Source organism: Notolabrus celidotus, chromosome 23 (assembly GCF_009762535.1).
Source record: "Notolabrus celidotus isolate fNotCel1 chromosome 23, fNotCel1.pri, whole genome shotgun sequence".
NCBI classification, from domain to species: Eukaryota; Metazoa; Chordata; class Actinopteri; order Labriformes; family Labridae; genus Notolabrus; species Notolabrus celidotus.
Window position 1 is genome coordinate 20,027,356 of NC_048294.1, and position 24,713 is coordinate 20,052,068.

General features: G+C 40.6%; 3 protein-coding genes and 1 long non-coding RNA gene across 4 annotated transcripts; all 4 read right to left on the reverse strand.

Annotated features, from left to right (window-relative positions):
- Positions 1–715: 715 nt before the first annotated feature.
- LOC117807481 (NLR family CARD domain-containing protein 3-like) lies at positions 716–7,818 on the reverse strand. Its single transcript, XM_034676795.1, has 6 exons — positions 7,778–7,818; positions 5,707–7,510; positions 5,446–5,619; positions 5,177–5,350; positions 1,873–1,919; positions 716–1,762 (listed from the first exon to the last, which is right to left on the reverse strand). The coding sequence occupies exons 1-6, from the start codon at positions 7,812–7,814 to the stop codon at positions 1,227–1,229; spliced, it is 2,772 nt and encodes a 923-aa protein (XP_034532686.1). The 5' UTR covers positions 7,815–7,818; the 3' UTR covers positions 716–1,226.
- A 1,450-nt stretch (positions 7,819–9,268) lies between these two features.
- LOC117807482 lies at positions 9,269–10,196 on the reverse strand. Its single transcript, XR_004629977.1, has 3 exons — positions 10,164–10,196; positions 9,816–9,906; positions 9,269–9,375 (listed from the first exon to the last, which is right to left on the reverse strand). It is a non-coding gene; the product is annotated as an uncharacterized LOC117807482 (long non-coding RNA).
- A 4,367-nt stretch (positions 10,197–14,563) lies between these two features.
- On the reverse strand, positions 14,564–17,906 carry trmt10a (tRNA methyltransferase 10A). Its single transcript, XM_034677003.1, has 7 exons — positions 17,460–17,906; positions 16,096–16,261; positions 15,938–16,009; positions 15,792–15,866; positions 15,505–15,654; positions 15,311–15,416; positions 14,564–15,154 (listed from the first exon to the last, which is right to left on the reverse strand). The coding sequence occupies exons 1-7, from the start codon at positions 17,609–17,611 to the stop codon at positions 14,958–14,960; spliced, it is 918 nt and encodes a 305-aa protein (XP_034532894.1). The 5' UTR covers positions 17,612–17,906; the 3' UTR covers positions 14,564–14,957.
- Positions 17,907–21,339: 3,433 nt separating this feature from the next.
- On the reverse strand, positions 21,340–23,380 carry LOC117807581 (nuclear factor 7, ovary-like). Its single transcript, XM_034676915.1, has one exon. It carries the CDS (start codon positions 23,377–23,379, stop codon positions 21,964–21,966), a length of 1,416 nt encoding a protein of 471 aa, XP_034532806.1. The 5' UTR covers position 23,380; the 3' UTR covers positions 21,340–21,963.
- Between the last annotated feature and the right edge of the window lie 1,333 nt (positions 23,381–24,713).

Consider the following 24,713-nt stretch of genomic DNA (forward strand, 5'->3'; position numbering starts at 1 on the left):
TCACTGTCTAATGAAATAGAGTAATAGAGTCTAATATCATAGATAGAATATATATTAATGATCAGTTATTTCTCCTGTTGGTTTCCCTGTTTGTTCTCGTTTCCTTCATGGAGAGAAGTCTGACAGTAAAGTTTGTCTGTTGTAAAAACACTTGTTATATTTCCTGTCAGGTTAATAAAGTTTCATATGAGGCTGATCATTAATGAGCACGGGGTTTGAAAAGAGTTGCATGATTTATATTTTCCCTTAAAGTAATAAATAATTTAATAATGAGGCATTTTACCGGTGAATCGATCCGTGATGCTTCAGGACAGAATAAACAGAGAGCAGATTCTCTTCATGTGCAGGTGTGTGTTTAACAGGTAAACACAGAGACAGAGCTCTGTTACTGTTTATATTGATCAGAGTTATTACAGTGAACATGTGTGTTAAACAGGTAAACAGAGAGACAGTGCTCCGTTACTGTTTATATTGATCAGAGTTATTACAGTGAACATGTGTGTTAAACAGGTAAACACAGAGACAGAGCTCTGTTACTGTTTATATTTATCAGAGTTATTACAGTGAACATGTGTTAAACAGGTAAACAGAGAGACAGTGCTCCGTTACTGTTTATATTGATCAGAGTTATTACAGCGAACATGTGTGTTAAACAGGTAAACACAGAGACAGAGCTCTGTTACTGTTTATATTTATCAGAGTTATTACAGTGAACATGTGTGCAGACACAAACAGCTGTTAAAGTCGTCATCACAAACCGATGTCGCTTCACGTGACGCTCCGGAGGAGAGGACGTTTCATTTCTCTTAATGCAAATCTCCTCGTTTCCTCTATCCTCTCGTTTCATGTCCTTGCATCTCTGGTGGGCGGGGCTAAGACGTGAGTGAACGATGCAAGGATGGAAGTTTAGAGCTCCATTTTAAACCCACTTTACTTTCTCTTCTTTTTGGAGTCTGCTGCTCCAGCTCCAGCTTCTTGTTGACATTCTTCACTTCTGAGTCCTGCTCTTTGATAACAGACATTCATACTGCTGAGACAAAACAGTTGCATGATCAGATGAAATTTGTGTGTGTGTGTGTGTGTGTGTGTGTGTGTGTGTGTGTGTGTGTGTGTGTGTGTGTGTGTGTGTGTGTGTGTGTGTGTGTGTGTTAGTGCAGAGGGTAAACTGTTCTTCGGCAGCTGTTTGTTTGTGTAGTGTTTGTGTAGAGAGGAGGAGACTCTCCCTGCTACACAGAACACACACTCACTGAGGAACCATGAGACAACAACCCAAACCCAGGATACAGAGGTTCAGTGAAGGAGGTGCTGAAGGTGTGGAGGTGGATCAGAGAGTCAGAGGAGACTCTGTAGAAAGACAGAGAGCCAGCAGGACAGTCCACATACACTGCTACTCTGTGAGGGTCAGAGGACGAGGAGAGAGGGAGGACTCTTTTTATCTTATTGTGATGGACAGAGTATTCTTTATCAGAGCAGAACAGACTCCAGGACTGATCATTCCATCCAAACAGACAGTCATCACTGTTTCCTTTCCTTCTGATTCCTCTGTAACTCACTGATATATAAACCCATTCTCTACACTGCACCTCCCAGTAACAGCGACCAGTCAGACCATCTCTACACAGCAGCTGATGTAAGGAGTCAAATCTGTCTGGATGATCAGGATATGACTGATCCTCTCTCTCACGTGTCACCTTCCTGTTGTCTTCAGACAGTCTGAGCCGTCTGTGCGCTGTGTTTAAGTCCAGAGTGAGTTCACAGACATCTGATGGAGAGACAAAGACACAACACAGCAGCAGTTTATCATCAGGCACACCTGAAGGCTTTATTCTTTGTTAGCTGACAGTCACTGAGTCAAACTGATTCCACACTTACACTTCTTCAGTCCAGGTTTTAACCACTGCTCTCCACCATGGTCCACCCTGGAGGGAGAAACACAGTCAGAGTGATGTTCAGTCCAACATGAGTCCTACCTGCTGTTCAACATGAAGCAGTGTTCCTCAGTTTGTCCCTGTGACAGAGAAACATGAATGAAGATGAAATGAAACCTCTCTTTTGAACTCATGTGACTGTGCGAGGCTCTTCTTGGATCAGTCAGAGTCAGCCAGAGGAGAGGGAGCAGAAGCATCACACCTGGCACAGCAGGTGGATTCACTGCAGTGTGTGATGTAGAGAGAGTGGACCAAAGTCAGTGCATCTCCACCAACAGCCCCTCAGCTTGTTTGGAGCTCTGCTCAGAGTCTGTAACAAGTGTTAGTCTGAGCTGTTTCAATGGCTCAACATGGCTTTTGATGTATCTGACATAAAACAAGTTACGGAGAAGTCTATGTTGTTTTAGACTCTCAGGAATGTTTTGTTATTATGACCCTTTCATGTTCTGTGAATGACGGGGACAAGTTTGTGCCACCTAAGGTCAACAGAGCCGGGGGCTAGTACTAAAAGAAGACCAGATGTTAAGAGAAGTTTGAAGGTGTGTTATGGGGACACCATCAACCGTATATAAGGCTGTGTTCAACAACCTTCAAGGAGTGAGACACAGATTGGCAGAGTCGTCCTCCAAAGCATTCCGGGTGCTTGTTCCATACTGGTGTTGTTTTTGTAATGAACATATCACTGTACAAGCAAGCCAGTGTCACGAAGTTCCTTCTACATCTGCACACCATGGCCTGCCGAGATACGAAACTTTAAATCCATAAAGTCCAGATTCTGCTTCTCATGTCCTCTTTGAAATAAGTAAAGCTGATTCCTGCTGAACCTTTGTTCTGTCACTTTAAAGAAGTTGGCTCTTTGTATGTCTCAGGAGTAAAATCAATTGTCATAAACATCCTGTCTTATGGTTTAGAGTGATGAAGACAGCTGGAGAACAATCGGAGCATCAACAGTCAAATCATTTCCACATGTCCTCCATTATGTCTCAGAGTCCCTGCTGAAACAAACAGCAGCTGGAGTAGAATAGAGCATATCCCTGATGTGGAGACAGCTTGGACTTTTCTCAATGATGGTTTCATGCAGATTTCAAATAGACATGCACCTTTTAAAAGATACAGAGTCAAGGGACGGGATAATCCCTGGTTCCCATGAATTAGCAAGACTATTTATGCACGAAACCGGGCCTGGGCTTAGGCCAGGAAAACAGGTTCTGCAAATGACTGGTCAACTTTTAGACAACTAAGAAACAAGTGTTCCTCTCTTATCAAGAAAGCCAAATCAGAGTATTATTTGTCTGTCACCACAAAAACATTAAATGACCCTAGGAGTTTTTGGACAGCAATAAAATCCCTCTCTATCAGCAAAAACTGTCATGATCTACCCACTTCTGTTATGAAGGATTCTGTTGTCATACATGACAAAATGGAAATTTTGAATAGCTTTAATGAGCATTTTGTGTCATCTGGCTCCCTGTATGACTCTGTTTGCTCTGCATCTGTGAGACCCAGTGCTGATGCTCCAGTGTTTGTTGGACAGTCCTTTAATTTGTGTATTTTTATGCACAAGAAGTACACAAGGATTTAAAAGAGCTGGTTTCAAGAAAACCTTCAGGACCTGATTTGATGGATCCTTATTTCCTGAAACTGGCGGCTGATTTTGTAGCAGAGTCACTGACATATATTTTCAATCTTACTGTGCTGACTAAAGAAATCCTGAAGATATGGAAATCTGCTTTTGTTGTCCCTGTACTGAAAGGGGGTGACCCAAATATCCTAAATAATTACAGGCCAATATCTAACTTGTCAGTGCTGGCTAAAATTCTTGAATCTCTTGTTAGTGCTCAACTAAAAGAGTATTTATACAATAATGACATTTTATCTACATTTCAATCAGGTTTTAGGAAAAGGCATAGCACTATCGCTGCAGCACTGAAGGTGGTTAATGACATTGCTGTTGCTCTTGATAAGAAGCAACCTTGTGCTGCACTCTTTCTCGATTTGTCAAAGGCTTTTGATACAGTAGATCATGATGTTTTGAAGCACAGACTGAAGAGCATTGGGCTCTCTGAAGAAGCAGTCTCTTGGTTCTCAAACTGTCTTAGTGATCGGTCTCAGTGCATTAGGTATGATGGTCTAAGCTCTGATATTATATCTATCCACAAAGGTGTGCCACAGGGCTCTGTATTAGGTCCTCTTCTTTTCACTATTTATGTGAATAATCTGGGTCAAAATGTATCTAACGCTTTTACAATTGTTGAAGATACACTGCTTGAGCTGAAGCTTGTTTTAAATGCAGATAAGACTAAGTTTATGTTGTTTACCAACTCCAAGGCTGGATCACAAAGTGTCTCAGTGGTGGTCACTGCAGAGGGAAAGGAGATAGAGGTTGTTACCTCTTACAAATACCTCAGTATTTTGATTGATGAGTCCCTTAATTTTAAATAACATGTGCTGTACCTTGTGAGAAAGCTGAGGTTGAAACTGAGTTTTTACTTTCAAAACAAATCCTGATTCTCTTTTAATGTAAAAAAGCGTCTTGATGCTGCAACTTTTATACTAATTCTTGACTATGGTGATCTTCTGTACATGCACACCACTGATCAGTGTCTGCACAAGATTGATGCAGCCTACCATGCTTCCTTGAGGTTCATTACTAACTGTAAAGCTCTGACTCACCATTGTGAGTTGTACTCACGGGTTGGTTGGCCGTCTCTGGCGACCCGTAGATTGGTACATTGGTACATTTTTATTTATAAGGCTATTCTTGGTCTACTGCCACACTACCTCTGTGTCTTTATCACACAGAAAAGTGCTGGACAGTACTCACTGCGTTCCCAGGACTTTTTAAAGCTTTCTGTCCCAAAAGCTCGTACAGAAGATGGGAAAAGGGCTTTTAGGTATTCTGCACCTTCAGCCTGGAATTTATTGCAAAATGTCTTGAGAATTAAGGAGCTGGTGTCACTGAATATTTTTAAATCTAAAATTAAAGACCTTGAAGCTGAATCTATAGATTGTCATTGTTTTTAGTGTATCTTGTTACAACTGCCTCCTAGGTAACGGCTCTTTCTGAGACAAACGTTGTGCTTGTAAAGTGTACTTCGGTTCTCTTGGTCTTTGTCTGTAACTTTGTGTTTTTTTGCTGCTGACTGTCTTGGCCAGGTCTCCCTTGGAAAAGAGATATTTGATCTCAATGGGACCAACCTGGTTAAATAAAGGTTAAATAAAAATAAAATAAAAATGTCAGGTAATACCTCAGTGTATCCAGTCTGCAGAGCAGATCCTCCAGTCCAGCAGATATTAGCTTCACTCCTTGGTCGCCTGGATGGTTGTAGCTCAGGTCCAGCTCTCTCAGGTGGGAGGGGTTGGACCTCAGAGCTGAGGCCAGAGAAGCACAGCCTGTCTTTGTGATCAGACAGCCTGACAGACTGGAGTTAGAAAAAATCATACAGTAAACAAAAGTGTACCAGCTTATACAATTTTAATACAAATAACCATAAACATTATGAGCAGGTATCCTGACCTGAGGGTTTCCAGTTTACATTGTGGACTCTTAAGTCCAGCAGACAGAGGTCTCACCCCTGAATCCTGCAGGTTGTTGTTACTCAGGTCCAGTTCTCTCAGACTGGAGGACTGAGAGCTGAGGACTGAGGACAGAGCTTCACAGCTTCTCTCTGACAGGTTACATCCACTCAGCCTGAAGAAGATGATGAGAACAAACACATGGTTTCAGTTTTCATGAACAGAATTAATTATGTTTAAAATGTCTCACTCGTTAACTCACACAGCTTTGTTGGAGGCTTTGATCACCGGCAGCAGCCTCAGAAGAGCCTCCTCTGAAGCAGAGTATTCCTTCAGGTGAAACACGTCCAGATCTTCCTCTGAGGACAGTAAGATGAAGACCAGAGCTGACCACTGAGCAGGAGACAGTTTCTCTGTGGAGAGGCGTCCTGATCTCAGGGACTGTTGGATCCGCTCCACTAGAGAACGATCGTTCAGTTCATTCAGACAGTGGAACAGGTTGATGCTTCTCTCTGCAGACAGATCCTCTTCGATCTTCTTCTTGATGTACTCGACTGTTTCTTGATTGGTCTGGGAGCTACTTCCTGTTTGTGTCAGCAGACCTCTCAGGAGAGTCTGACTGGTCTGCAGTGAAAGACCCAGGAGGAAGCGCAGGAACAAGTCCAGGTGTCCGTTTGGACTCTGTAAGGCCTGGTCCACAGCACTTTGATGGAGACATTTCAGATTAGGTTTGTCTGTAAAGGTTCTAGAGATCAGGGACGTTGGTTGTTCTTGTTCCATCAGGTTGAGTCCAGACTTGGTGAAGGTCAGATGGACATAAAGAGCAGCCAGAAACTCCTGAACACTCAGATGGATGAAGCAGAACACCTTGTCCTGGTATAGTCCTCTCTCCTCTCTGAAGATCTGTGTGAACACTCCTGAGTACACTGAGGCCTCATTGATCTCGATGCCACACTCTGTCAGGTCGGACTCATAGAAGATCAGGTTTCCTTTCTGCAGCTGCTCAAAAGCCAGTTTTCCCAGAGACTGGGTCATCTTCTTGCTCTCTGGACTCCAGAGTGGATCAGTGTCAGCTCCTCCATCGTACTTGATGCTCTTCAGTTTGGACTGGACCACCAGGAAGTGGATGTACATCTTAGTCAGGGTCCTGGGCAGCCCTCCTCCCTCTCTGGTCTTCAGCACATCCTCCAGAACTGTAGCAGTGATCCAGCAGAAGACCGGGATGTGGCACATGATGTAGAGGCTTCTGGATGTCTTGATGTGGGAGATGACTCTGCTGGCCTGCTCCTGGTCTCTGAATCTCTTCCTGAAGTACTCCTCCTTCTGGGGGTCTGTGAACCCTCTGACCTCTGTCACCATGTCAACACACTCAGGAGGGATCTGATTGGCTGCTGCAGGTCTTGTGGTGATCCAGAGGCGAGCAGATGGGAGCAGGTTCCCCCTGATGAGGTTTGTCAGCAGCACATCCACTGAGGTGGACTCTGTCACATCAGTCAGGACCTGATTGTTGTGGAAGTCCAGAGGAAGCCGACACTCATCCAGACCGTCAAAGATGAACACAACCTGGAACTCTTCAAACTGGCAGAGTCCTGCTTCTCTGGTCTGAGTGAAGAAGTGATGAACAAGTTCCACCAAGCTGAACTTTCTCTCTCTCAGCAGATTCAGCTCTCTGAAAGTGAAGGGGAATGTGAACTGGATGTCCTGGTGGTCTTTGTCTTCAGCCCAGTCCAGAGTGACCTTCTGTGTTAAGACTGTTTTCCCGATGCCAGCCACTCCCTTTGTCAGCACTGCTCTGATTGGTCTATCTCTTCCAGGTGGGCCTTTAAAGATGTCTTTTTGTCTGATGGTTGTCTCTGCTCTGTGTGGTGTCCTGGATGCTGTTTCAATCTGTCTGACCTCATGTTCATCATTGACCTCTCCAGTCCCTCCCTCTGTGATGTAGAGCTCTGTGTAGATCTGGTTCAGAAGGGTTGGGTGTCCTGCTTTAGCGATCCCCTCAAACACACACTGGAACTTCTCCTTCAGGTGAGACTTCAGTTTACGTCTGCACTCTGGAACAACAGTTCCTGAAAGAACAAAAGAGAAATGTGATGAATAATCTGAAGCTACAATCAGTCTGATGAATTTACACTTTCAGACATCAGGATGGATTTGATTTTCCTCCTCTCTGAAATGAAATCTCTTCAGCACATCAGCTGTGAACAGTTTCTCACAGCTCATAGATGTGATACAAATGTGTGCATCATATTAACAGCAGAGTTGAAATGTAAACCTCTCCCATGTTGTCTCCATTTCCTCTCTCCACCATGTTAAATGTGTTCAAATCCTCTTACTGCTCTGCAGACAGTCAGCCAGCTCCTCCTGCTTCATTCTCCTCAGGAAGTGCAGAGTGATCTCCAGAAAGGCCTCTCTGCTCCTCCTCTGCTCTTCATCCTCATCCTCCCTCTCAAAGCATTCTGGGTAATCTGGACTCAGAGCTCTCTGGATCTCCTTCATCTCCGTCTTTACAAAACTGATGATGTTCTCCTGGAGCAGCTGGAGCAGAACAAAATAGAACATCAGATCGTCTGTGACAGACAGAGAGCCTGCTGGTCTGCAGGGTGAAGCATTGAGACTGGATCACAATGCTACTTCAGGATATAGTCTGGTGCAAGTTTCTATGAAATGAACTTCCTGTTGGAGAAATCTCCTGGTGTGCTTTCATCCAGGAAAAGTCTGCAGTGACTTTAGACCTGATGTGTTTCTGTTGTTTAGACCTCAAGCTGGACTCACTTTGTGAACTCTGCTGCCAAAGTCTGAGTCTGTGTGAGAGCAGCATGACCTCTGACTGTGTGCAGCTCAGAAATGTAAGGCTTCATTTAATCAGTCAAACACTGAGTGTGAAGAGAATTCAGGCAGAGATGATGTTTGCAGTGTGATCAGGAAACAGAAACATCAAAACAGAATGAGTGTGTGCTCTGATTCTCAGGAGGAGCTCTGTTTGTACATTAACTCACCATCAATATAGAGTCCAGCTGTGAGTGATGCTGCTGGGCAGACTGACCAATGGGAGACTCTGATCTCTGAACTCTGCGGAACAAATATAATATCATGTAGTGTATATAATATAATGACACACAGTGTTGATGTGATAGATTCTATGTAGTGGATCCTGGTGGAAACACTGCTAGATCCTCCTAAAAACACAGGACACACATGAAGATACTACATGCTGAATACAGTTATCTCTGCCTCCAATCCTGTTTACTGCTGTTGATCCTGATAGAAACACAACGAGTGACAAATGTTCACCTTCACAGAGAAAACACCAACCACAGTTAGACATGTTTCACACACAACAACAGGAAGTTCACTTTGAGAGTCTTACCTTTCATTAGCACTCATCTCTCCAGATTTTAAATCAGTAAGTCGACCGATAGACCAGTCACTCTTAAAGGACACAAAGCTGGGTCCAGGTCCAGCAGAGCCTTGTCTCTGATGTTGGACTCTGACAGAATCACAAACACTGATGAACAAACATGAACTCTGAAAATCTTCCAGGTTTGAGTGCTGATAAATTCTGATAAATCAGAGAGAGAGAGATGATTACTTTGGATGATCAGACCGACGTCCATCTTTAAACTCAACGAATCGACCAATAGACCAGTCACTCTTACAGGACACACAGCTGGGTCCAGGTCCAGGAGAGCCTTGTCTCTGATGTTGGACTCTGACAGAATCACAAACACTGATGAACAAACATGAACTCTGAAAATCTTCCAGGTTTGAGTGCTGATAAATTCTGATAAAACAGAGAGAGAGAGATGATTACTTTGGATGATCAGACCGACGTCCATCTTTAAACTCAACGAATCGACCGATAGACCAGTCACTCTTTAGGGACACACAGCTGGGTCCAGGTCCAGCAGAGACTGGTCTCTTATCTTTGATACTAAAAATCATGAACACTAGAAATGTAAGGGACATTCCAAGTTTTTGAAAAGTGCTGGTGAGTTTTATAGACAAAAGGTGGTTTTAGAGATTGTGGTAAATGTCATTCAGGGGGACACTTTGACTTTTTTTAACCCTCCTGAGGACAGTTTGACACAAACCTTTAAACATTCTTACATTTTATCAGCAGACTGTCGTTCATCTTTAAACTCAAAAGGTTCAAACATTGATGTTAGTTCCTCCACAGAGGGCATGCTCAGTCCAGGTCCAGGTCCAGGTCTAGCAGAATCTGGTCCATGCTGCTGCTCTGGGCTTTAACACACACACACACACACACACACACACACACACACACACACACACACACACACACACCAGTGCAGTGAGTGCTGAGCTCTGACGTGGAGCAGAGTCATGTACAGGTAGCGATCCTCATCTCACCTCTGAGCTTCATGTTCCCCACATAGAGTGCTTTTAGAGGGAGGGGCTCCCTCCTCTCCGTCCTCACACTGATTCATAGCAGAGCCTCCACCTTCACACAAAAACAACAACATGTTCATCATTACAACAAGCTTTACACCACAGGGAGGGACACACACTGCTCTCTGACACAGTGTCATTCCTGATTCTACCACCAGATGGAGCCACACTCATTATATTCCTTTTATAAAGTTTTCCTTTTTGTTGACTCAGAGCTCATCTGGATCCCTTTAGAGTTCAGTTCTGTTCAACATGAAGACATGAGAAAACTCTTCGTTTGATGTTTGGCAGAATGAAGAAAACACTCACCAGGTGAATTCAGATCCACTTCCTCCTCCACCTGTAGAAATAACACAAAGAGAGACTACAGCTGATCCTGCTTCATCACTTCATCATCATCACTCTGTAAACTCTGTCACGCTCTCCCAATTGAACAGTCGAAGTCCAACGATATTAACAGGACATGAAATCTGTCCTGACCTACAACCAGAAAGCAGAGTCCAGGTCCACAGAGCAGGAACCTGCAGAGACTTCCTGTCAAGACATGACTGAGAGAGCTCAGAGTGATACAGGATAATGTTTGATTTCACCGCTACTCATACTGACATATGCAAACATTCATGTTACTGTTCTTTAGTCTGCTACAGAAAGAACAAAGTTTAAACCATGTGACATCTTCTCATAAGGAGGAAATTCAACTTGGACTCAACCTAAATAAATCAAACAGACAGAAGAATGACATGTGGTGCAGCTTTTAAATGAAGGAAACACATTTTCTAATCTTTGAAAATGAAATAGATTAAGAGCTAGACAGTTATAACTTTATGTGGCATCTTTATGTTGTTGATGTTTTATAAGGTATAATTATAATCTCTGATTGGACCTTGGACATTGGTGCTTTTTGTTATCAATAAAAGTTAACAATGTATCACACCAAGGGACAGGTCATGTGATGTGAATCATTCACTGATCATATTCATAAATATAATCATTTAGTTTTAGCTTTCTCACCTAACAGTAACCTATTTTTTAATTCCAGAGGAGATCAAATGAATCTATTCTTGTTGAAGCTAACATGTTTAAAGGAAAAGTTCAATTCTCTGGTAATATTAAGAATAGAAACCTTTTAAAGACAGGGATCAGGTTTTGTACCACATGAGATCTGCAGGTCAGAGGTCAGCTGATGGATGGTGGTCATTTTAAAACCAGTAAACAAAGTTAAATTTTTTGCTGAAACCTTAGTGTTTGTGTGTAAGATCATCATCTTTCTTCAACTTCAACCAAACTGAACAATGAACAATGTTGACTTGAGATTGCTCATATGATGCTGTTATATTCATACAGTTTGAATATTCTGTATTAGCATTCATGTTTAAACATCTCTAGATGGTATTTTTGTCTTTCAATGTCTGTTCTTTTAGTGATTTGGATATTTTGTATCTCATGTAATCTTGTATTGAGTTTGACCCTTTCATCAGTTTGAGGAGGGTTTTATTACACAGGTTTTAAATGTTTTATTGCTGAATGACTTGTACCTCCACGTTGAAGATTCACATTGACTCCAATATAAAAATACTGAATAAGAGAAGAAGAGTGGGCAAGTTAAACGTGACTTAATAATATCTGGTCATGTCGTAATCAAGAAACTTCATGATTCAAAGAGCAGAAGATCGTGTGCTTAATGACAGTGATTCATTTAAAATGTTGTATCATATATGATTGATGTTAATTTAGTATTGAGATACTGATGTTGTTTTCATATTGTTTTTGTGTTAGCTCTGACTATGGTTATAAAACTCAATATTCTAAGTAATATTCATCAAAATATATTGTTCTAAAGATGTTGAGAGATCCCTTCCCGGAATATATTTGATAACTTCTTTATGATCAGTTTGTCATTAACCTTTGTTCCTATGAACAGGTTCAAACTGATAAGAATCACACTGTTCAATTCATGTGCTCTGTTTGTAAAGGACTGTTTGACTGACCTATGATACTGTCATTAAACTTACAAAGTCATAAACTTCCTGGCAAACAGAAGCGTATTGCATTGCATTCACTTTGTTTTTCTTCATTTCTGAGAGAATTATCTTTGAATTATGGGAAATGCTTTGTTGAAAAATATGGATCCCTGAATGAATGAGATTCTGGTCCTTCAAAATCCCAATGGAAGCCGGAGGTTGCCGCTTGTGTGCAACTTTACAATTGGCGCAACAGCACAGCTCTGCACAACATTTGTTACAACAAATGCAAAACTGAGTCAAACTGCACAGAGCTGCAGAACTTTGTGGATGATTTTGCCCTTGAATATCATCAGTGCTCTTTGCTTTGTGATTTAAACTTAGAGATGGAGCAGATGAAAGCTAAATGAAGCTCAATTCTTGGTGCTGTCAGCAGCCAAGATCCACTCTTAGTGAATTCCCCTCTCTGTTTGAGTTACTCTGTATGTAGGAAGTTTGACAACAACCACAATGTTCAAAAGTCAAGAGTCTGCTCTGTTGGTGCATTCAATATGTGTTCACACTCATGGAACTTCACAAAGAACTCACAGACAGGTAAAGTTTACCTGGAGCTCTTAAGTTCTATGTGGAGGTAGCTTACTATGAGTGGATCACATGATGTTACACAGCAAGTAACATGCAGTTTGACCTGTTACTGTTTCTTATGCCAATAGACTAATAAAATAAAGTGTTATAAAAACAGTCCTGTATTAAATCTAATCTCTGTGATTGTGTTTGTTGGTAGAAGTTTGGTGTTCATAGTGTTGACATGTTTCTGCTCCTACACATGTAAATAAATGAGACCAAAGATAAGGCTCTAAACTAAGATCTTCTTGTCTCCTGTGCTGTTTGGTCTGTTCCACCAACACAGTCACAAAACAACACATCAGTTCTTTACCACCACCATCTGTACTGTTCTCAGGTCAGTTTAACAGACGCTCACACAAACATGATGAACAGTTTGTTACCTTACCTTCTGAAGGTGAAGATGATCTGCGTGTAGCCGATGAGTGAAGGTGAAGAATCAGCAGCTTCACACAGGAAACCAAGCAGAGAGAGAACAAACATGGAGGTTTTCAGCGCTCAGATTCTTCACATACAGTCCAAACTCTCTTTGTTCATCCTCACACTGAAGCGTTCTTTTAGGATAACAGAGCAGCTCTTAACTTCAGACTGAATCAACATATGATCTGCAGTCAAACATTAACAGAATCAAACCGTAAAAGATGGATCGTAAAGGTCTCATGTTTATATGAGGACACAACACAGATAAAGATGCTGTGAGGACTTCAGTTTGATGGATCTTTAAAAGATATCAAAAATATATCCTACTGTCAGTGTTCAATACTATACAAGTACAAAATGTGTATGGTGTGTGTGTGTGTGTATTATAGTCTGTATAAATCAGGCTGTAGTCTCCGTGTGGTCACTCATTGGTTTCTGTAGTTGCTGTGGTTGGTTAACTCTGACTAACCTCTTGCCAGGGGTGAAACAAGAACTTGAACAGAAAGCTGTGACACTCAAACTTTATACAGGTGCATCTATAAATTAGAAATCTTTAAAAAAAAAAAAAAATCTTTTTTTTTTTTTTTATTAACTTCAAAAAGGCAAACATTCTAACATCCCTTACTCATTGGATTTACAGTGAACATTTTAGAGCCATGTCTTTGTTTGAATTTTGATGATATTTGCTCATAGCTCGAGAAAATCTGAAGCCTCGTCTCAGATATCCATATATTTCCTAGCTGTGGTGGTAACAGATGTTGTGTGTTGTATGCTTTTTTGAGCAGGAAGGTCTTCAGGTGGTTTTTAAATGATTGAAGAGTCAGAGTTGAGGATGTTTGGAGGGGGAAAGATCCAGAGAGTTGGGGCAGCGATGGCAAAGGCTCTGTCCCCAAAGGTGCGGTGCTTGGTCTTGGTGATAGGGGACAGGAGGTGGATATTGGATGATCTGAGGCGGCGAGATGGGGAGTGATGTTTGAGGAGGTTGGTCTGGTATAAGGGAGCAAGGTTCTTGAGGGCTTTGTGGTTGATGAGCAGGACCTTGAAGTGGATTCGGTGCTGTATGGGGAGCCAGTGAAGGTTAAGGAAGGGTGTTATGTGAGCTCTGGAGCGGGAGTAGGTGAGTAACCGGGCAGCTGAGTTTTGGACATATTAGAGTTTTTGGAGGTCAGTGAAGGGAAGGCCGTAAAGGATGCTGTTGCAGTAGTGCAGTCTGGAAGTCATGCATAGAATGATCTATTGGTGAAAGATTTGTCCTACTCAAAAGCCAGCAGGATTCACTACTGTTTATGGAAATACCAAATTGGGCTTTTGCAATTACCACCTAAGAATAAAACAATCACAAAGGCCTGAAGTCGATTTGACCTTACGTTCCCATGCAACAAAGAGCTTAAGTCAGGGGATAATATTTCCTCAAAAGGACAGCTCTATCAAACTACAGCAGTGATTACTATTGTCACTCAGTGATGCTCACATCCCTGTGCAGCTATAGATCAAAATCTCACTTTGTTCCTGCAATTTGACTTCTTTTCCAGGTTACACTTTCTATGTCTTATTGTTTTAATGCAGCGTTTCTGTTTACACTCTTCTTTAAAGTATTAAGCTTTTACCTGATTGTATCCCAAAGCACAGAAACATCACATCACCTCTGTTTGTGGTAAATATTACACCAAAGTCTTAAAAATATGAAATATTACCCCAAACGTCTTTAAAGAAAGAATGAAAAGTCTTAATGTTTCAGGAAATTGAAGAGCAGTGACAAGCACAGTCATGTTTTAACTTTGTCTTTTAAATGAATATTTCAGATCAACTTTAACAGCTTTGGATTTACGCTTCAAGAAATTAAGATAAAAAAAGCAAGTTTAAATCATTTCCTTCAGTGTAATAACGGTATAATCTGCTGAAACTTAAAGCAAAACACAACATTTGTATTCAAACTAAAATAATACCCATTAAAGGAGGCACAAAGTAAAACTTTCAATAAATATCTGACATAAGAAAGGCATTTTGAAATTATAAACAGATGCTTTAACAGAAGCATCTCCTCTCAGAGAAGAGCCTCAGCATCAATATATCTGATCTCTGGAGTTGTCCGTTTGAACTAGGGTTTAGAGTCTTTGGCAATTTGTTCTGGTGCGTCAGAATCAGAGTCTGAGTCTTCCTCCTCTTCTTCCCCTTTTCCCTGAGTGTTCGCTCCGTCCTGATCGACGGCCACGGCTCCTTTCCTCTGAGGCAGGACGGTGAAGAAGGCCTCCTTCCAGCTGCCCTTCTCCAGGTACGCCAGGATGATCTCAAACACTGCAGGAGAAACAGAAGATCACAGGAGACATATTTAAAACACATGCACTTTTTTTAGGCATGTTTTGAGGATATAAATACACTTGTTTGTCGAAGGCCGTCTTATTGACTATTCTTTGACTTATACAAAGGCTGTCCAGGTTTAAAAGTCCTCACCATGGTTGACTGCCAGAACCTTCCGACTGTTCATCTTCACAAAACTGCTGAGAGGAAGCTGTGCGTGCTCGATCCCCAGCTCCTTCGCCTTCTCAAATGTGATCCCCTGCAGAGAGAGAAAGCAGACAGAGCAGATATCAGCCTGCTGACACCACAGCCTGCTGCGTGCTTCAGCTGTGAACTCACAGACAGACCTTATGGTGGTTGTGGTCCACCAGTCCTCCTATTACATAGGCCTTCTTCTGGTCCAGCTCCTCCAGGACATTTGGAGAGTCTGACGTCAGGTAAACCAGCTCGTCCTTCGCCACAAGGTCGCTGTAGTGCTCTGATTTAATGTCGATATCCTGCTCAGAACAGCAGCATGCACATTTATCAAACACTGATTGCAACACTGACCTAAAGGAAAACTGTTCACAAAGTCTCTGACACTGTCGGCCTAAAATGTCCCAAACTAAATCCAGTCACAGAGAAACCTGCTCACCTTCCAGTTCACCCATCCTTTGTCCTTCTCATCCATGCTCTGTTTCAGCTGTCCGCCCATACTGGTCAGATAAAACTGGAGGAATGAGAGGAGTGGTTACACATCCTGGAGGATTGTGTGTTTCATTAAGGTCGGTAGTGATTTACCTGTACAGGATGTAAGGCTCGTCTGTTCTCAGCATAGCACCTCTGGATCTGTTTGTGAAGCTTCCGGACATCCTGAACACAACAAGATTATGAGTATGTGGTTTAATGCCTGAGGTCCGGTCTTAATGTCAACATGGGTCCCTGCAGGAGCAGCTAACCTTGATCAGCATGAGGTCATCGAAGCCGCAGTCCACCACCAGCCTCAGTGTGCTGGGCGTAATCTCCCTGCGAGGTCGTTTCTTGAAACTCTGAGTCTCTCCTCCCTCCTCTGGGTTGTTCTGCCTCTGCTCCCGACGCTGCTGCTTCCTCTCCTTTCGTCTCTGCCTGCAGCACAAACACACATTATAGTCTAAACATCTACAAATAACTGCACATTTGGTGTTGTTGGAATTTAAGTAAATACTACATGTGTCCGAGTATATAAACAAATCTATTACTAAAATAGATCCTTGATTTAAAGACTTACTATATGTTATATGTTCTCAGAATGCTGAGATTGAAGTCACCTAAAGTTTCTAAAAGTAGTATGGGAGGTCAAGCCTTCAGCTATCAGGCACCTCTCCTTTGGAATTATCTACCAGTCAGGGTCTGGGAGGCAGACACCCTCTCTACTTTTAAGAGTAGGCTTCAAACTTTCCTTTTTGACAAAGCTTATAGTTAGAGCTGGCTAAAGTTCTTAGTTATGCTGCTATAGGCTTAGACTGCTGGAGGAACTGACACACTGGTATCCTGTCTTTCCCTCTCTCTCCTCTGTCTGCCAGCCTCTTACTTTAACTCTCCCTGTCCCCTTAAAGTTACTAACCATAGACCTTTCTGGAGTCCCTGAGCTCCCTTGTCTCGTAGGTTCCTCTGGATCTCTGCTGCTGTGGACGTGCCAGACTCTAGCTGCTACAACTACTACTATCCGTCTCACCACTATCATCTCTCCCTCTTCATCTCCCCCTATCCCTCTCTCCAACACGGTCTCAGCAGATGTGTGTCTAACATGAGTCTGGTCCTGCTGGAGGTTTCTGCCTGTTAAAGGAAGTTTGTCCTTGCCACTGTAACTTGCTAAATGCTGCAAAGTGCTGTGCTCATGGTGGATTAAGATGAGATCAGACTGAGTCTTGTCTGTAAGATGGAACTGGATCTTATCCTGTCTTGATGTTGGGTCTTTGTTAATAATAGAACATAGAGTACGGTCTAGACCTGCTCTGTTTGGAAAGAGTCTTCAGATAACATATGTTGTGATTTGGTGCTATATGAATAAAGATTGATTGATTTATTCTGAGATCAAATCAGAATTCTGACTTTAAAAGTAAGCTTAAGAAATGACATCAAAGCATTCATTTTTACTCACCCTCCCTCCAAATTAAGGTTTTTCAGTGGCCCTAATGAACAAATGTAAGGTTCCTCACTTCCTCTTCCTATGTTTAACTCCCCATTATTACCCTCCAGCTCTCCCTGAATCACTCTTGCAGCTTAGTTCCCTTAAAAAGAAGAGATCATTGACATTATTTACATTAGAGATGATCTGACTCACTTTCGGAGCTCCCTCTCCTCCTCCCATTTCTGCTGCTTCAGGAGTTTCTTCTTCTGTCTTTTGGACAGACTTTGGTCTTTTTCTGCTGCAGCTTCTCCGTTTTCACCCTCCTTCGTGGCTGCAGACTCAGTAATCACTCCGTCCTCAGCCATCTGTACAGAGCAGGGGTGCTTTCTAATGCTGCTGTGTTAACTAGCTGTGTGCTTGTTTGCTGCTCTTTGCAGGAAGCTAACCAGCTGCATTTAAAAGAGAAGCCGAGCTCTTCCTCTTCTTATTCAGCCAGGAACGAAACCTCTTTAGAGAACTTTAACGCTGCAGGATCCGACTTTAGGCTGTCACACAACCTGAGAGAATAAAACTTATCAAGCTGTTCAATTTAGCAACACTGCTCCACATGCATGATGCGACGCGCTTTGATGATGTCATCTAACCGCGCCAGACGCATTCAAATGTTTGCAATGTGTAGGAAGAATTGCAACTCCTCTCTGATCCTGTGTGTAAATCGTCCCCCCATAAATATACGGCTTTAATTTCATCCGTTAGATGGAGTCATGAGGAAATGCTACATTCAAATTCATGCTAGTTTTCCGTGACTAACCCTAGCTTTAATCTGATGTCATTTCGGGTGGTACACGAAGTTATTACCTGAAAGAAAATCGTCCTTCAAGAGCCAGCATCAGTTTCAAATGATTTTAGTAGCCTATAGTTTTAAGTACTACAACACTCTGAAAATGAATAATTTCCAACCCTGCCTCCTAAAAAGAGGACAAAACTGCCTACTTCTACTTTCTACAGGCACGGTTTATAGTTTTATCATAGTCTCATTTTTGCATAACCACCCATTCACTATACATTACTCCTCGTAATACCCGGCTACCAACTGAAGACATAAACAAGTTGATATCATAGCTTTAATGTCAAGAATGAGTCATCATTGTTATGGGGTTTTGACCAAGCATTAACCTCCGGCCGCAAGAATTGAAGCCGATGCAGAAGTGTTAAAAACTGCAGTTCATCAAGGATCTGCTTGAGGCTGGCTCCGGAAGTACCGGAAACCACATACACACCGATTCAAAGAGACGATCTTAAAAGCAGAAATAAACATGTTTACAGTCTGGTACAAAAGACAAATGTAGTCTGGATAGCTCATTTCTCGATCAGCAAACACTGTACGGGGGTGAATCTTTCAATAACACTTTCGAAGATATTAAGATTATGAGTTTTCCATTACGAGAAGCACAGCTGACTTGATTGACAGGTGGGAACACTGTAGCTGTTGGCTAGGAGGCTCAAAGCCCGCCTCTTTTCCTCACACTCGCTCGGCAGCAGTTAGGTTGAGTTCAGCATTTCCAATATGGCTGTCACCGACGATTGGCCTCAAAACAGCGCTTCAGAGACAGATGACTGATGTCACGGATACTACGTCCATTATTTATACAGTCTAGGGTTTTGACCAATTAGAAGCATTCTATTCTGTTCTGTTCCATTGTGCTTTGATATGTTCTGTTCTGTTCCGCTCCATTCCATTCTATCCCACTTAATTCTAACGTTTTTACCACAGTGTCAACAGGCAGAGGGGAAATGTAACAGAATACTTTCTGAGGATTGATTTGATGTGACATGTGGGATCAGGTTGTGCCTGCATGGTGCTGTTTGGGCTGTCGGTTGTTATGGGGTTTTCACCAATCAGAATCAAGTCCTGGATGAGTCATCAGTTGTGGGATATGTTATGGGTAGTTAAGGGGCGTTAGTAGGGACTTTGTGGACTTTGTGCGACTACCACCATCTACAACTTAACATCACAAAAACTAAGGAGATGGTTTTAGGTTTTAGAAACAAGAGGCCCAAACCAGCCCCAGTTACCAAAGGTCTGACATGAGCAAAAAAGGCTTGATAACATATTAAATATCATATAACTATTGTCAGTAGTTATGGTGCCTTAATTTGAAAATGTATTGAAATATGTGCCCCATGTATAACAGATTGAATTTCAACGAAGTGACAATAATCCTGAGCCAGAAACTATTTTACACAGAGTTGATTATGTAATATATAACACATCTAATGTGATCTGTTGACATTACACATTCCAAAATATCAACTGGCTTATGTGTGTGTAGCAGTATGTGTGTGTAGCAGTATGTGTGTGTAGAACTGCAGGGTTAAATGCCTGTATAAGCGTCAGGGCTCTGCAACATGATCCTGCATACATCCATGTGCATGCCCTCCTAACCCAGTTTCTATGTGGGCCCACAGCCAGCAGAGAGGCCTTTAACACTGGCGGCTTGTTTAGCACACATTCCAGCGTTACGGGTGATAAGCCGGTTTTCAGCCTGCAAACACACCACTAAACTGTTAATGGTGAATTTAGCATCTAGACGATGTAAACCCCAAATGTATTTAGTTATTTTTGTCAAGAGTGGCTGAAATCCAACGTGGACTCCCCTACAGGACAGAAGTGTTTCCTTGTGACCACAAAACAAAAATAACTGTGGCCACACATTAGTTACAAGAAATAATAATTTGTGTCCACAATTTAAGTATCTCGTAGCTTCGACTTAATAACTCTTGGCCATAAATAATTATTTGTGTTGTTATTTGTTTGTTTTGTTTTATCATTTTTTATTCATGTTATTATTATTTTTTTATTATTACTATTATTTTCTCCAAATGGGCCCTGTAGTTTCCTCCTTTTCTAGCTGAGCTAATATCCTGCTGCCTTATCCTGCTTTATTTATATAAGAGTAGGTAACTCATGTAGAAAACATTTCTATTCCTTTGACACCAAAGAGTGGGATAAAACTATGTGTCAACATTATATCTGTGTGTAGAATTGAGTCAGGAACATTTCACCTAGCTTAGCCGAGAAGTTTTGCCTCTCAATAATTAAAACTACTGTTCAATATTCAAGCTGATTAAGCGATCATTACCTAAAGTAAGCATTAATTTGATACTGATATAACATAAATCAAGACAAAGTTGGATAAGGAAAATTGTTCAATTGTTGGCTCATTTCTAGTAATATGCAGCTTTTGAGTTACATTTCAAGGTTTTGGCTTTTTTGCTGTATGGTAAAGATATATGCTAAGTAGCCTAGCCATGCTATCTAGCATGCAAATAATAATCAAATTCATATTTAAATTAGCTTGTGATGTAGCAGTGTAAAAAATATATTTTTGCTCTTTTTACATGATTATAAGTTAAATGAATATATGATTTGAAAATTAGCAATTGCTTTTTTGAAGTTTCTCTGTAGATGGACCTACAACTTGGTCATGAATCTACAGAGATGATTGGAGAATGATAATTGAGAACAATCAAATATAAGCAGAAAGTTAAGTCCACTGCTGTGTCTGTATGTGTTATTTTTTGTTTAGTTTAATTCTGGTATTATTAATATTATTATTGTTATTATTATTATCATAATTATTATTGTTATCATTGTTATTATTATTATTTTACTGATAAAATAATAATAATACTTATTAATATTATTAAAATTATTGTTAATTATTATTAGTATCATGATCATTATAATCCTTATTATTAATATTATTATTAATTATATTAATATAAAATCATATGAATAATAATACATATTATTATGATTATAATTATTAATGTGATTAATATGATTATTGTCAATATTTTTTCCTTTATTATTATTACCGTAAATATCATTATTATTATTATTGTTATTTGTATTATTACTGTTATTATTATTGTAATCTTGAAATCTTGAATATTAATTTTTGTGTATGGAAATATAAAATACATGAAGGTATTAGAAAAAAAAACAAAAGCCAACTGATCTACGCTGGAGCAGCATGTGCTTGTGATTCCTTGTCATGTATTTAAAATAATCAACAAAAAAGAGAGGTCTGCAAAAATGGTTTCATATTTATTACACTTTCACAAACACATTTATCATTAACTCCTCATGAAACATGCCTCACAGAATTCATGACAGAAGTTTTAGCCCAGACTGGACATCTGCAAAAACACATTAAAGTTTAAAAAAACATTCATTTTTCTGCTTTGTGTTTTTATATTTCTCTGTCATCTCAACCCCCACATTTTATATTTTTACAACAACAATGAAACCCAAATAAACACAAGTGGATCCATTTCATTATTTAACTTTGATATGACTTCTTCAAAACTGTAAAGACTGTATTTAAACTCAAGAAGACTGACGGCTGATTTACAAATGATTTTTTTCTATTTACAAGCTTCGCTTTGCTGGAGCTAAATTCAAAAACACTCAAATAAACCCAACGACTTCACTCTCACACACCTTTGTCTCTAGTTTAAATGTATGGTAAAGGTTGAATGTAGACAATAACTATTTTCATTACCTGCAAATGTAACTGAGCTCCAAAATGCTGCTACAGTCATGCATAGAAACACACATTAAGATATAAACATGGAGATACAGTGAGCATAGCAGCAGAAGATAAAGGAGCTTTCATAGGATGGTTTCCAGAGACTCTAACATTAATATCTACATCTCAAACTGTACCGTGACTTTCTTTGGTAATATGCTCAGTGGCTTTGTATTAAGTGTGTTAACAAAGGGAAACACACGCTCAGTGAAGGTCTGGTAGAAGGTGTAAAGGTGTGTGTTTGTTTCCAGATCAGTGAAAGAAAGTTTCCCTTTGTCACAGTCCAGTTTCACCCTGATCCTCTGCAATGGTTTCCTTATAGAGAGAACTTTATTCGTTTTCGGAGGAGAGTATGCTCTGTATTTATCATCATGAAGCCACAAATCCCAGAATCCTGTCAAATTTTCTCCCTTCCTTGAGGCAGACTCTCTTATCACACCCACGGCCCAACTTGCGTCACTCCTCACTTCCACATCCCAGCTGTGAGTCCCCGAGTTGAAGCCGACAGATCCAACAACCGTTGGGAAGTGCTCAAATCTCTCTGGGTTCTGGGGCAGCAAACTCTCTTTGTCTACAAACAACACATGTTTCAGGTCCTCAGACACAAAGAGGTGTGATCCTGCAGTGTTTGGATCCAGAATCACAGGAGAGTACGTAACCACCTCCTTCATCTTGTTCCAGATGTTGTAGGTCAGGTTGCCCAGGTGTTTGGCCACATCTATGAGAGCTCCTGTGCTTAGCTGGGGATCCTCCACCAGGGGGCGCTGCTTGACTTTTTCAAGTGCTGCCTGGTAATTCTTCAGGAATGTGATCCTTCCAGACTGCAGCACCTGCTCTGTGCTTTTAATGGTGTCTGAAAGAGAGTCTATCTTTCTGCTCAGAGCCGCAATCTCGATCTCTATAACTCCACTCTTGAGCACCTCCTCCTTCCTCAGAGCAGAGATCCTGTCTTTCTCTTCCACCTCTAAAAACTTATGAAGTTTCTTAAATTCCTCCCGAATTTGACTCTCCGTGACTTGAGTCTGTGCATTGATATGCTCTGCTCTTTGATTCAAGTTAAGTATGACGTTTATGCAGTGCTTTATTTGGACCTTAGTGGACCTCAGTTGTTGCCTGAGCTCCTTATTGTAGTCCTCTGCAGCCTCTTCAATGGGAATGAATCTGTGGTTGGTGTGTGCTCTTGAATCTCGACAGACAACACACACTGGCTGCTGATGGTCCCGACAGAAGAGCTTCAGTTTCTCTGAATGCAGGCTGCAGAGATCCTCAGACCTCGCTGCGGCCTTCTCCTCCAGAGAGAGTTCCAGTAAGAAGGATTCACACAGGTTTTTTAAGGCTAAGTTACGGGGCGGGTCATCTGTTGGAGATCTTGTATTACACAGAGGACACAGTAAAATCTGTTTACCCGTCCACCAGCGCTTCACACAGTCTTTACAGAAGCTGTGGCTGCATGACAGCACAACAGGATTTTGGAAGATGCTGTGACAGACTGAACAGAAAAAATCCATGTCTGCACTAAAAGAAGCAGCAGCCATTTGTAAGTCCTTGTTTAAATCGACACTCCTGTAAACTCTATTAAGACAACAGGAGGAAGAGGAAGTTATCCAGTATTTTCAGTAATCCATCTACTCTGTATTTCTTCTTTGTTGGTGAAGTTGTAGGTGTTAGTAGTTTGTTCCTGTAGACGTGTCTGTCCTCAGCAACGAACACCAGTACTGAACTTGGTTTCCTGGTTGATGTTTTATAGACAGAATGGGAGGCTTGCCAAATCATATCTTGAAAACACTTAGTTATGAACTGTACCAACCGGGTAAAGGAAAACTGCATTACAAACATTCTTCTGTCATTACACATCAAGTTTTGTTTACTGTTTCATGCAAGCTGTATTTTGTATGCTTAATACTCAGGACACTGGCCCATATCATTTATATGGCTCATAAACAATGTGTTCTTAATGGAAATCTATGTTTTTATATGTTATAATTCAATCTTCATTTAAATTAAAAATGTTGACATAAGCAAGACTTAATTCTATTTTTAAAAAAGTTCTCATAGGGTAGCCTGTTCAGCAAACCTACAATGTTTCAATTATAATGACTTTATTTATTTATGATATAGTTACTTGATATAAACTTTTTTTTTCCATCTTTCCGCCTGCTTCTTGCAGTAAACTTGAGTGCTCAGTGGCCACCAAACACAAAAAATACAATTAAATTCTAAAGTTTGACGTTCAGCGATCAAATTTAACATCTAGAGTTCAAAATGTAATATTTACATAAAGATTAAAAATAAATCATTTACTTTCTTGTCAAACATTTGCATGAACCTTTTATTGTTTAGATGTAAACATTCAGATCCAACACCTGAATTTACAATTCACACTTAAAATTTAGATCTCACATTTTGAATTAAAATTAATATTTACATTTAATATAGCACTTATTAATTTACATTAACTTTTAGATTTGAAAATTATTAACATTGACATACATTAACATTTTATGTTTACATTCTACATTTACATACATTCACTTTTTAAGTTTACATTCAACATTTAACATTTAGATAAAACTTTTAACATTTACATTTAACATTGAGAATAAACTTTTAACATTAAGAATACACTTTTATGATTTATAGTTAGGTTTAGTGTTTAGATCTAAGAGAGTAACACAAATATGTTACCTGACTGCACTGAAAGAACGCCCTAATGTTTTGTTAAACAAATGGACACGGATCTATTTACTCTTCTCATAGATTATGAATTCAATGTTTGGTTGTAATGTTTGTTTGTTGGTTGGCAACAGAAAGAATGGAGGGTGGTGAAAGAGAGAAGAGAGAGAGAGAGAGAGAGAGAGAGAGAGGTGTT